Below are 12,386 nucleotides of genomic sequence, written 5' to 3'. Positions count from 1 at the left end.
TAACTGTATTATAAATGTATAATTACTAGAATATTTCATTACAAGTTTTTTGTTTTAATATTTTATAATTCTTTACTTAGTTTCCTAATTTCCGTTTAACTTTTAAATGTATTAAATAAGTCAAAAAACTAGACGTTGCAAACTTTAAAAACTTAGTCATTGTCAAAAAAAATAGTCGTTGCCAAACTTAATGCTTAAATATATATATTTTTTAAAACGACACTTAAGGCCGCGAACTCGTCCCGTCCCATCCCGTTTGTTAGCGGGATGGGATGGGCCTACCGTTTGGTCCCGTTTGTCCCGTCCCGTTTCGTCCCGTCCCGCCACCGTCCCGACTAAATGTCCTCCCGTCCCGTTAATTTTGTCCCGTCCAGTTCTATTCTACTGAAACTGTATGTTGCAGTTGTGTAGTTTTTTTTCGATGTAATTCTTCCAGTTTGGTTAATAAATTTGCTTATTTACCCAAAAAAAAAAAAATCAAAATAAGGCAATATTTTCCGTTTGAAAAAAAGGAAAAAGAAAACGAAGAAAAAAAAAAGGAAGATGAGAAAGCGTAGGGGATTGTCATAATATAGTTAATTATATTCTGGTAATATGCCTTAATCTGCCAGAGCAACAAACTGAGATCTTAACATCAAAAACGCAAAGCAAGAAAAAGATTTTAAAACCAAGAAATATTCTTTCATTCCTATTCCCTATTGATCCACGAAACAGAAAAATTACGGGAGCAGAGATGTGGGAATCAATCTGCCTAACGGTAGCGGCGACGGCTGGTAACAATATCGGCAAGGTTCTTCAGAAGAAGGGCACTCTCATTCTCCCTCCTTTATCTTTCAAGCTCAAGGTATATTCAAAACTGGTAAACTTGCCCCTTGTAAATTTTGGGTTTTGTTTATTTTTGGAGTTTTGATTCAATTCTTGTTTCTGTTTCTTTGTTGAGAAAGTTGATTTTCTTGCATTTCTTGGAAAGATTGATTCTTCTGAAGGATTTGGTTTATGGGTGACTGGTTATGTTATCATTCATATATACTCTTATAATTATGTGCATTGAAATGTGGTTCAAATGTCTGCTGATGATTTTGTTATGATATTCTTCTGGGGACTCTTTTATTTATTTATTTAAAAGTTTAAAGATTTGTGTAACTGCAAAAAATGTAAATAATCTAACACCAGAGGAGGCCTAATATATGTTTAAAGATAAATATTGGATACTGGTATGTAAAGGATCCAAATAAAGATGAATCGACATATAGGATTCATGTCGCTGACCTCAACTAATTTGGAATTGAAGCATAGTTTTTGGTGTTGTGGTGCTGGAATGTCGTTTATATGATCGCTATTTGTCACATGGGTTTTATGTTCTTATGTTTGTATTGGATATTTAGAACACATTAATAAGCATTGAATTCAATCATCTAGCTTTCTTTTAATATGAGTGCTAGTAAACAACTGCGTGCAATGAGTTTTTCGGTAGTCTTTTTAAGTTGCTAAAGCTTTTGCCTAGTTTGTTGTCAAAATGTAACACAGAACAGTACTTCCTTACACTTCTTTGAAAGACATAAAACTTAATTTCAGAAAACTACCACCTACTTGGCTATTTGATGATGGAATCGATTTACATTGAGGAACTTCCTTACATAAGTTGGTCATGAGAAGTCTTGAATCTTGAATATCATTGAAAAGAAACTCTTGCTAAACCGTACAATTAGCGATTTCAAAAGCTCACTTGAGGCTGACTTAAACCATTTAGCTAGGTGCAATACCTCATTGCCCATTCGGGCTGTATTGAAGGGGTTGTCACTAAACAATTTATATAGTTAGCAAAGTAATATATCACTTCATGAATGAATATATCAGTGGTCATGAATATGGTGAAGAATACCTTTCTGGGTCATGCTTTATGCAGCTATCATCTCTTTATCAATCAATAGCTTGTTTAGATTATAGTAGAAATCGTGAAAAAAAAGAGAAAGAAGATATTTGGAGAATGAATTGGGTTGATTATTCCCTCAAGTATGCTGGAGTTAAATAATGTTTGCAAGTAATCCAAAAATGGAAAGGAAAATAATTCTTATTCCTATTCACACAATCACATTCTACCCTCCCCAGACCCCACTAGTGGGAATTCACTGGGTTGTTATTGTTACTATTCACACAATCACATTCTAAATACAACAACAACAAAAAACCCGGTGACATGAATTCTACTCCCTCCGTTTCAATTTAGATTATACACTTTCCTTATTAGTCCGTTCCAAAAAGAATGACACATTTCTATAATTGGAAATAATTCAACGTTAAACTTTCCATTTTACCCTTAATTAGAAACTTTTATAACCACACAAATGTCATGTCTCCACAAAGCTTTTACCCCTTAAGCTTTTAAGACTACAAGTTTCAAAAGTCTCCCTCTTTTCTCTTAAACTCCGTGCCGAGTCAAACTACCTCATCTAAATTGAAACGGAGGGAGTATATCTTTTCCATATTTACAAAGGATTAGATATTTGCAGTATTTACAATTTCCTAACAATATTCTTAACAGGAATATTTTTTGTTTATAAATCGAGCGGAAAGTTTCTAGCATCTGGATGTAGCCAATGTCATTTTTACAGTATTCTATTTGTTTTCCATTTCTTTTGGCGACACTGGCCATGCATGATGCAAATTGAATCTAGAATTATACGTAAACAATTAGTTAATCAAATGTCTTTGATTGAATGGTAATTATGAATACACAAAAGGAGCATCTTTAATTGAATGATTATTGAGTGCGAATGCCGAATATTGCAGTAACTGTAAATGTTCGTATGGTGGGCTTTCTCTAGTATTGTGCGGGCTTCATCTCTTTTTTGCCTTCTATGTTCTTTGTTAAATCATGTTGGCCTCCCAACAGCTATCCTGCTTACGTTAAAATTTAAGAACTCGTACATTTCTTCTGTGAAACACGAGCAACTTGGAAAGCTTCATCATCTGTGTCTACAGGTGATAAAAGCTTATGCTTTCAACAAGGCATGGATCATTGGTTTACTTATGGATTTGTTTGGAGCAGTCTTGATGTTGCGAGCACTATCTCTTGCCCCAGTAAGTGCATTTCGAGCAAGCTTTCTCTTATGCATGTTGTGTGTATCGGACTTTATAGATTGAAAATCAATCTATTATCAGGGAAAACCCTAAATATAATGTTTCTATTATATATTGATAGCCACGCGAATCCTTCATACTTTCTGTTTGAATGCTGTACTCCAGGTATCGGTCATTCAACCAGTTTCTGGCTGTGGACTTGCTATACTTTCAGTCTTTTCCCATTTTTATCTAAAGGAGATCATGAATGTTATTGATTGGATAGGAATTACCTTGGCGGGCATTGGCACCATAGGTAATGTAAGTTCCTTAATGCTTTGCATTATTCGTTAAAAGAACTAATAAGGCTATGGAAAACAAAGACACAGCTCATTTTCCTCTGAATTGCTAAGCAAGGTTTCACTGGATAAATGGCCTTATGCGTACAGGGTGAAATATGTATCTATTTACAGTTACTACTTTGTAAACTAGTTATTGTTCCATGGGGAGGAAGTAGTTGCAAGAGGGTGGTACAGCCACGCACCGGGTTTAAAATATCAGATCCGTCAGTTTATCTTAGTTGGAGTGGGAGTGTCGGTTATCCGTCCGCTTTGTTTCTACTTATAAAACAATATTTGGTATCTAAAATCTATTAGTGCTGTTAGTATTAAGATTTCGAAAATTTGGCCGCTATTCTGATTGATCTACACCTTTTGTTCAAGCACCAATGCAGTAAATCTGTCTTATGTTTGGCTGACGTGTAATTTAACTTAGGAACCTCAGAGTAAAGCAAAGAGATTGAAATCTATTTACTGAAATGTTTCACTACGATATGAATTTCTGAAAAAAGTTTACTTATCACTTCTCTGTTCTCTGTTCAGCTGTTGGTGCCGGAGGGGAGGAACAGCAGGCTTCGGCTATCTCAATTTTTCATCTACCATGGCTGGCATGTGCTGTTGCAATCTTGTTTGTAGGTATCTTATTCTATGCACAATACAAGCACACTTTAAGTTATTCACTTGAGAAGGTCTCTTTTGGTACTATATTATTTTAAGTATAGAGCGATTATGCTGAATTCTTTTTGTATATTGGTTGGTATATTAATTATTTTAGAGAAAACGCTTCTGTCCGACTTATAGTACTAATCCTATCAACGCTCTTTTTTTCTCCCTTAACCAAGAAAACTTGCACTAAGTTGGCACCTATAAAAAAAAGGTCGAATAGATGGGAAAGGGAGGAAGAATCACTGATAGCATTTTGCAGCGGCTTCTTTCAGATAGATATGCAAGTAGTTTGGCATGAAACTTTTTGTCATGAAAAGCTTGTTTAGTCAAGTCTCCACGTGTCAAATGTCAGGCTCCATGTGATTGCTAAAAAAGGCAAGAGTGATTGATTTATTTGATGAAGTTGAACATCTTCAAGCATTCCATAACACCATAATCACCACTTCCTTCTAAGGGTGGCAAGTGGGCCGGTCCGGGACCGGGACCGCGGTTCAAACGGGCCAAACGGGCTAAGTGGGCCGGGACCGGTAGGACCGGTATATGTGGGCCTGGGCCGGTTCTTGGCTTTGGAATTTTTTTTTAAAAAAAAAACTAGCCGTTTGGAAAATTTTAAAAACAGCCGTTGGGCTGTCAAAAATAGCCGTTGGCTATTTAGAAAATAGCCATTTAACCCCCCAACTTTGTTTTAACCCCAAACTTTTTATAATTACACTTTTTTCCTATTTTCAATTATAAATACCCCCTCATTCTTTCATTTTTCTTACAAAATCAATATCAGTCTATCACAATCTCTCTCTAATTTTCTCCTATAATTGCTACTATTGCTTACTTTATTCCAAAAAATAGTTCAAAAATATTGAGGTTACAATTTGTGAAAAAATTGTGAAGTTGGTGAATTGAAGTATTCAAGTCTTCAACGATAATCAATTTTCAACAAGTTGTTCGTCAATTCGGTAAACTCGTTCCAACTCTTAAGTCTTAATATTATAGTTTTTGTTTGTTTTATTTATTTGCTATTACTTGATTAATTAAGATGGCTTCCTTAAAAAATTAGTTTTCCAAAAATAAGAATAAGGGAAAATTCAAGAGTGGTGAATCTAGTGGTCATGCTGTTCCACCTCCCCTGGCCCCGGCTCCCCGAACCATACCCCATATCCGTCTTACACCTGCTATTCTTGATAGCGATAATAGTTTATTACAATTTACCGAGAGTACATTTTGCCATAATATAGCACTCGGTGAACAATTAGACCATGAGTTAATGAATGCTCTTTATTCTAATAATTATAATACTATTGATGAAAATGATGATGAGGAAATTGATTTTGATGAAACTCAACCGGATGATGATACACCCACTAGTCCTGCTCCGATGTTAACCCAACTAGTGATAACCCTGCTAATCCAAATGATGCCCCATCTGATACTTCTGTTACTGCCCCTCCTTTTTCTAGACAACCTACCAAACGGACGAAAATATCTCCTGTTTGGCCATTTATTACTCAACTAGTTCCAAAAAATAAGGCTAAGTGTAAAACTTGTGGTACAGAGTTAGCTTTTAAATATTTTGGATCGCGGGGAGGGGGGGATACTACGACTTTGGCTAGACACATAAAAAACACCCTGAAGGTAAAGTCAGATATCTTCGTCTGAAAGCTTTGGCCGAGGGGAAAAGTGTACCTACTCCTAGTCAGGCTGACCCTAGTACCGGTTCAAATCAATTTCAACCAGGAATTAACACTGTTACTGGTGATATTTTATATTATGATCCAAAAAAAGATCGGGAAGAATTGGCAAAAATGGTAACTTTTATGTGCTTACCCTATAGTTTTCCTTCTGACCCTTCGTTTGTGCATTATATTAGAAATTTTTTTAATCCTACTTATAAAGGTTTTCCTCACACAACGGTAAAGAGCGATATTTATAAATATAAGCATGAATATGAACAATATTTGCGCTATTTATTTACTCATAAATTGTCGTGTTGCTATTACAACTGATATTGGTAGAAGTGGCAATGACTGTGATTACCTAACTCTTCCCAGTCATTGGATTGATGAGGATTGGATAATGCAAAAGCTCATAATTGCTTATAGAATAATTAATTCACGTCACACAGGGCAGTTTATTGCTAACACAATTACAGATATTTGCAGATATTTTTGCATTAGTGATAAAATAATGTCGGTTTCAATGGATAATAGTTTCTTTTTCTTCTCAATGGTGGTATTAGCACCTTGTTGTGCTCATTCCATAGGGGGAGGAAGACTAAGAAAGATATTGCCATGTTTTTTTAATGCTATAATAAAATTACAAGGCATTGCTTTGAATATCTCTTTACAATATTTTTGTCTTTAAATTTGAATTAAAATATTTAGGTCACAATTCTATAATAAAATTTACAAGGCATTGCCTTAGATATTTTTTTAACATCTTTTTATCTCTAATTTCTATTTAATTTTAAAAAAAAAATATTTAGCCGTTGGGCCCACTTATCCCACTTAGCCCGCGGGCTCGGCCCGTTTAGCCCGGGACCATGAGTTTGTGGGTCCGGTACCGGGCCGGTTCCTACAAAAAGACCGTTTAGCCCGGAAAAATATGTTTTTAGGAAAATATTCTTTTATGCTACTCTCCTCACCCCCTTTCCCCAAGTCCCCATGTTTCCTTGCTCCCCCTCCCCCCAAATATCCCCCAAAATATTCAATATTTTCATAACTCTATTTTCTTCAACAATTTAATTATTCTTCTAATAACACAAACCCAAAGAACCTAATGTGTTGCTTTAATTTTTTACGCAAAACAATGTTGAAATTTATGCTTCATAACTATAAAGAAAATACTCTTTTTATGATTGAAAGAAAAAAGTACTCTTTCTACAACATGAAAATAAAGTAATCATTTTATTGAAATAAAAGAAAATATTTTTTCTACATCATGAAAAGAAAATATTCATTTTGTTGAAATGAAAAAAAATAGTTTTTCTACATCATAAAAAGAAATTACTTTTCTTTTTGTTGAAATGAAAGAAAATACTTTTTCTATATTATGAAAAGAAAATATTTATTTTGTTGAAATGAAAAAGTATACTTTTTCTACATCATGAAAAGAAAGTATTTTTTTTGTTAAAATAAAAAATAATACTTTTTTATATCATGAAAAGAAAATACTCATTTGTTGAAATGAAAAAAAAAATCTATCTATAACATGAAAAGAAAGTACTATTAAAGTATTAATAACATTTTTATTTAGGGTGGGGGTGGGGATGGGTAGGTGGGGGTGTAGGGGTGGGTTGGTGGGGATAAGGAATAGGGTGAGGAAGGTTGAAAAAGAGTTTTGGAAAATGTTTTCCCTTCTCTTGATAGGGAAAACATTTTTCGCCAATTGGAGGAAAATGAGTTCATGAGAAAAATATTTTTTTGGAAAATATTTTCCGGAAAATGTTTTCCTTCATACCAAACACACCCTAGATCTCATCATATTTTACTTGGAAATAGAAGAATGTCAGAAAGTCACTTAAGTCGTTATGTAACTATCTGCAGAATATCTCAAACATAAATTTAGTTGCCTTAAATGGCTAACAACTAAAGATTAAGGTATTTAATGATAACACTATCAATGGATAAATTTAGTAATGCTCCTTTTTCTTTTTAGATGTGATAGACGTGTGGTACAGTTGATCCAAGTAGTCATGTCCGCTAGTGTTTTATGTGACTGAATGCAGCATGGTAATTCATGTCCATCACATAAATGTCAAACATATTTAGCCTCACAAATAACCAACATGAAGTCCGGTAGCTTTACATTTATACTTGATAAAAAAATAGCTTTACATTTATAAGTTGTTTCACGTCAATTCTTTCTTTTCTTTTTTTATTGTTTTCCCAGCCATATTCCTATTTTAGGGACATATGTTACCTACAATTTTTTAAGCAATACAAGAAATACTTTGGTGTCAATTTCCTGGATAACTTATCCTAAATGAGAATTTGTGTATTTGAGAAGAGAGGAGATATTATCTATCTAAATGTAGTGAAGAAGACTGTGGTGCTGTCTGTTAACGCTCTTGTCAGACACCTCTGCTGACCAACTGTTACGGGTGCTTTGCTCTAATAGCTTTCGATGAAAACAATTAGCTTGGTTTGCCTTGCCCACTGAAATGATAAATAACTTTTCTTTACTCGAGTAAAATATTCATTAATACTGCTCATGTAAAAGATTCTTACTGCTTGGCTTGTACAATGCTATATGATTGATTTTTTCTGAGCTCTATCATCTAGGAAGTTGGTAAATTCATTTTTTAATTTCACATTTTGTTTTTGTATGCATTTCTTTGGAGTTGTACTGATCTTATTATGACTCTCCGCATATGGTTTTGAGATTTTAGGCTGAAGAAGTATCGAATGCTTTTGTACTTTTTGAATTCCGAGATCTTATACTCTTCGATGGATATAGGTTCTCCTTAATGGATGGCTTCGAATTTATAGACGCCAGCGAAGAGAGCAAGAGTTGGTATGAATTTTCCACTTAGCTCTTACATATGATGCTTCTGGACATGCCTGATGCTATATGCGAATTTTCTCCAATGCAGATGCAATATGAAGTAATCGAGGAAATTATATATGGACTGGAATCTGGCATTTTGTTTGGGTAACTACTACAGGGTTCTCAAAGTTTTACTTATCTCTTGTACTTATCTTTTGCTTGTCTGACATTAACCTACATTACTGCAGCAGGCCATAAAATGCAGAAGCCTCATACACCAGATTGCCCTTTAAAGACAGTCACATCTTTATTCAGAAATTTGTGTCAATTGTTGCATGTTAGATGAGAGTAGACTTGTGAAATTGGACTAGTGCCAGACCCCTTTTATCATTGTAAAGTCTATGAATCAGAATAAGTAGACTTGTATTAGATACTGTTTGTCATTTTAAAATCCCGTAAGGCAGAATTCTCAACATCTCCTTTTGTTGCTTGTGTAGTTTTGTTTTAAGCTTGCTTTGCTAGTAACAACTATTGCAATCATGTTAATAGACTTGTATGCTTGGTTGCTTTGAGATAATTCCATTTTATCTCGATATAGTAATGCTTGCCAAAGTCATCTTTTTCTTATGTCAAGTGTTGGTAAGTTATTTAGATGTGGATAATGACTCAATAATATGGTTACAGGATTTCAGCCGTGATATCAAAGATGGGATTTTTATTCTTGGAGCAGGGATTTTCCAAGTTATTGGTGCCCATTTGCATTTCAATAAGCATTTGCTGTAGTGCTTCTGGTTTTGTTTGTCAGGTACTTCTTGTGATTAACATTATTTATATCTGCTATTACCACTTACAAGTAATACTGATATCACGAATCCAAGCCAAGTAATCATGAACAAGTGCTTTCTTCTCTTGTCTGGTTTTGGTCTAAGTTGCTCGGACTCTTCACTTTCGGTGTTGCATCCGTGTCGACATGACATGGGTGTGGGTGTGGGATCCATACCGAATCTGGTCAACTGATTTTAGGTACTTTGACAAAATCAACGGAGAAATTCTGGACAGATATAACGATTTTTGAAAAGCTAGGGTGATATTGAAGAAAATGGAATACCTTGTATAAAGAAATTTCTATGTCAGTCCTTTTCCTTTTATCTTCTTCTGAGATTCTCCTCTTGATCAATATTTTCTCCTTTTCGGAATACCTTGTAAGGTTTTCACCTAATGTCTCATAATTCAGACATATTTTTATAACTCTATTTTTAAATATTTGAATTATTTTTAGTCGAATCCCATCATCTGTTTCTGTACTTGGATCCTTAACCCCCTTATCATAAAATTCAGATCATGAAGGATTCGACCTCTAGATCCGGACCCGTATCGAACACCTGCACCCAAGTCCGAGCAAATTAGGTCTTGGTTAACATTATGTTAACTAGCAAAGATAGATGAGGCCACGAAACGACCATAATCTAACTATCATTTGTTTGCCTTAAAGGAAAAACTATTTATACCCTCTGCCTTATTTATGAACAGCTTTTATTAAGTGCTTCTATTCTTCCAACAGACACGTGGCTTGAAGCATGGAAGGGCAATTGTAGTGTCCACATGTGCGGCTGTTGCATCAATTGTAACTGGTGTACTTGCTGGTATGCTTGCTTTGGGTGAACGATTGCCTTCAGCACCAACATCTCGTCTCTGGCTTTTGCTTGGATGGTACATATGACATCTTTCATTTCTTTGCTTTTCCCATCTGTTTTGCTTGTCAAGCTTCTTTAGTACATTTACAAGAGAGTCATGCCCTCTATGTCTTTCACCTCCTCTTCCATGAGAAATGTTCTTTTAACTGGACTTCTTTGTCAGTTTAATACGAGGACTCTTATTTATTTTTTAACGTGCTTGTGCATCTTTATGACAGCTTTTTCTTGATACTGGAATGACATGTGGGTTTCAAAAACTCTGTGATCCCATCTTTATGATGCTACATATTAGTCCCTTCATTTCAAATCTGAATGTCTTGTTTCACCTTAAATTGTTATTAGGATGTAAGTTTCAGTGAAAAAAAAAAGTGCATTTTCTTGTGGTCCAGGACATATGAACCTAATATTACTGTTTAAATCTTTTAAGAATTAAGTAGGAGAATATTCACACTTTTGAAATAGTGAATGTGGGTCAGCTGTATCTTTTAATGACACAAAATGTGATTGTAAGTTGTTTATCTGAGAAGTTGTATATTGTTCTATTGGTATGCGTGGTCCATAATGGGAACCTGGGGTTATTAGTTCGTCGTTTTGCTCTGCTTAGCACATTATTGTAAGTACAATCAGATTCTTAGCTGTCAGTAGATGTTTTCAAACAAGTACACAGCAGTTCACCATGTCAAATTTAAAATGTTTCAGCTTTTGTATTTGTGGTTTAACTTAAAATATGGCTGTGATATATATATGCCTTAGTCATCTTCCTGGATTTCTGCATTTATGAGGGAACTGGAAGTCTTTTTGCTATTCATAAATGGACATTCTTGTGCAATTGATGAAATTTCATTTACTTATCATCAATAAAACAAAAAAACTGTACACTTTTAGATTTTCTGTACAGGATGTGCATCATTCTTGGTGTGATTCTGCTGGTTGCTTCAACACGACTGATGCGAAGCCTTCCACGGTCTTGGAGACGTGTTCTAAGAAGTGGGGTTGACAAAAACTTGGGAGTAAGGCAATCTGTGCAAAGCCGGAGTAGAGATACTAGTCCTAGCGCTGTTATCCAGGCATCAACTTTACATCATTTGATAGCAACTCCATCTAAAGCAAAGGCTTGACTTGTCTCGTTGAGGAAAAAAAGATAACGCAAAAGTTGGACTTTGCTAAAGGTTCTTGTAAATGTAACTTGAGGGCTGCTGTTAGTAAACACATTGTATCTGGTGTGTGCAGTACAGTGTTGAGCCCTAGTGCAGGTTGTTTGAGGATGATGATTCATTCCATTTATACATGAGAGTCTAGCACATACTACAATGACAATCTTAATGTTCTCTTTAGACACACCTCGTGTGTGATTTTGTAAACATGGTGACTAGTGATAAATCTTATTTTGTAACTAATTGATATGGTTGTCTCCGTTTTACTATGATAAGGCCAATGTGCTGTTATCATTCAATTCATATAAACAGTGCATCTGATATTTTTTTCTCTTTTGTTTTTGGCCAGTGGCCGCAAGGGTAGGTTAGTATAAGCGATCTAACTTACAATCACGGCTTATATAGACTTCTACAAGATCAATGCAATTCAATCTGTTTTTGAAGGTTAGTCATTTTAACGAGTTATTAATATCATTTATTATGAGTTAATTATTTTTATGTATGTTTTAAGTCACCTGATTGTTGATAGTATAAAAACCATATATGCATATGAGTTAAACCCTAGTATATAAATTACTTACTACTCCTCCCTCCGTTTCAATTTAGATGAGGTAATTTGACTCGGCACGTAGTTTAAGAAAAAAAAAAAAGACTTGAAATTTATGGTTTTAAAAGCTTAAGGGGTAAAAGCTTTGTGGGGCCATGACATTTGTGTGGTTATAAAAACTTCTCATTAAGGGTAAAATGAAAAGTTTAAAGTTGAATTATTTCCAAATTTAGAAATGTGTTATTTATTTTGAAACAGACTAAAAAGGAAAGTATCTCAGCTAATTTGAAACAGAGGGAGTATTTAATAAGCGATAATAGCAGATTTTTATCGTCCTCACAAGGGCATTTAGGGAATATGCAGAGTTGGCCAATTCTATGAGGCTTTTTTATTTTTTAGACAAGTGGCTTTTTTTAGGGGTGGGCGTTCGGGCAATTCGGATTGG

The 12,386-nt window shown here is 34.7% G+C and overlaps 1 protein-coding gene across 1 annotated transcript; it reads left to right on the top strand.

Annotated features, from left to right (window-relative positions):
• Positions 1-586: 586 nt before the first annotated feature.
• On the top strand, positions 587-11,637 carry LOC104108066 (probable magnesium transporter NIPA9). Its single transcript, XM_009617030.3, has 9 exons — positions 587-844; positions 2,983-3,081; positions 3,247-3,376; positions 3,942-4,030; positions 8,517-8,573; positions 8,653-8,711; positions 9,231-9,351; positions 10,108-10,256; positions 11,139-11,637. The coding sequence occupies exons 1-9, from the start codon at positions 734-736 to the stop codon at positions 11,356-11,358; spliced, it is 1,035 nt and encodes a 344-aa protein (XP_009615325.1). The 5' UTR covers positions 587-733; the 3' UTR covers positions 11,359-11,637.
• Positions 11,638-12,386: the final 749 nt, after the last annotated feature.

This window comes from Nicotiana tomentosiformis, chromosome 2 (genome assembly GCF_000390325.3).
Source record: "Nicotiana tomentosiformis chromosome 2, ASM39032v3, whole genome shotgun sequence".
Classification (NCBI taxonomy): Eukaryota; Viridiplantae; Streptophyta; class Magnoliopsida; order Solanales; family Solanaceae; genus Nicotiana; species Nicotiana tomentosiformis.
Note: the sequence above shows the minus strand (reverse complement) of the source record. Positions and strands in the feature narration are given on the sequence as shown.

Bases quoted from the DNA above. Each gene is read 5' to 3' on its own strand.
- LOC104108066 (XM_009617030.3), top strand. From the start codon at position 734: ATGTGGGAATCAATCTGCCTAACGGTAGCGGCGACGGCTGGTAACAAT. The intron at 3,377-3,941 runs GTAATGTAAGTT...TTCTCTGTTCAG, and splicing joins GGCGGGCATTGGCACCATAG to CTGTTGGTGCCGGAGGGGAG. The intron at 4,031-8,516 runs GTAGGTATCTTA...CGATGGATATAG, and splicing joins GTGCTGTTGCAATCTTGTTT to GTTCTCCTTAATGGATGGCT.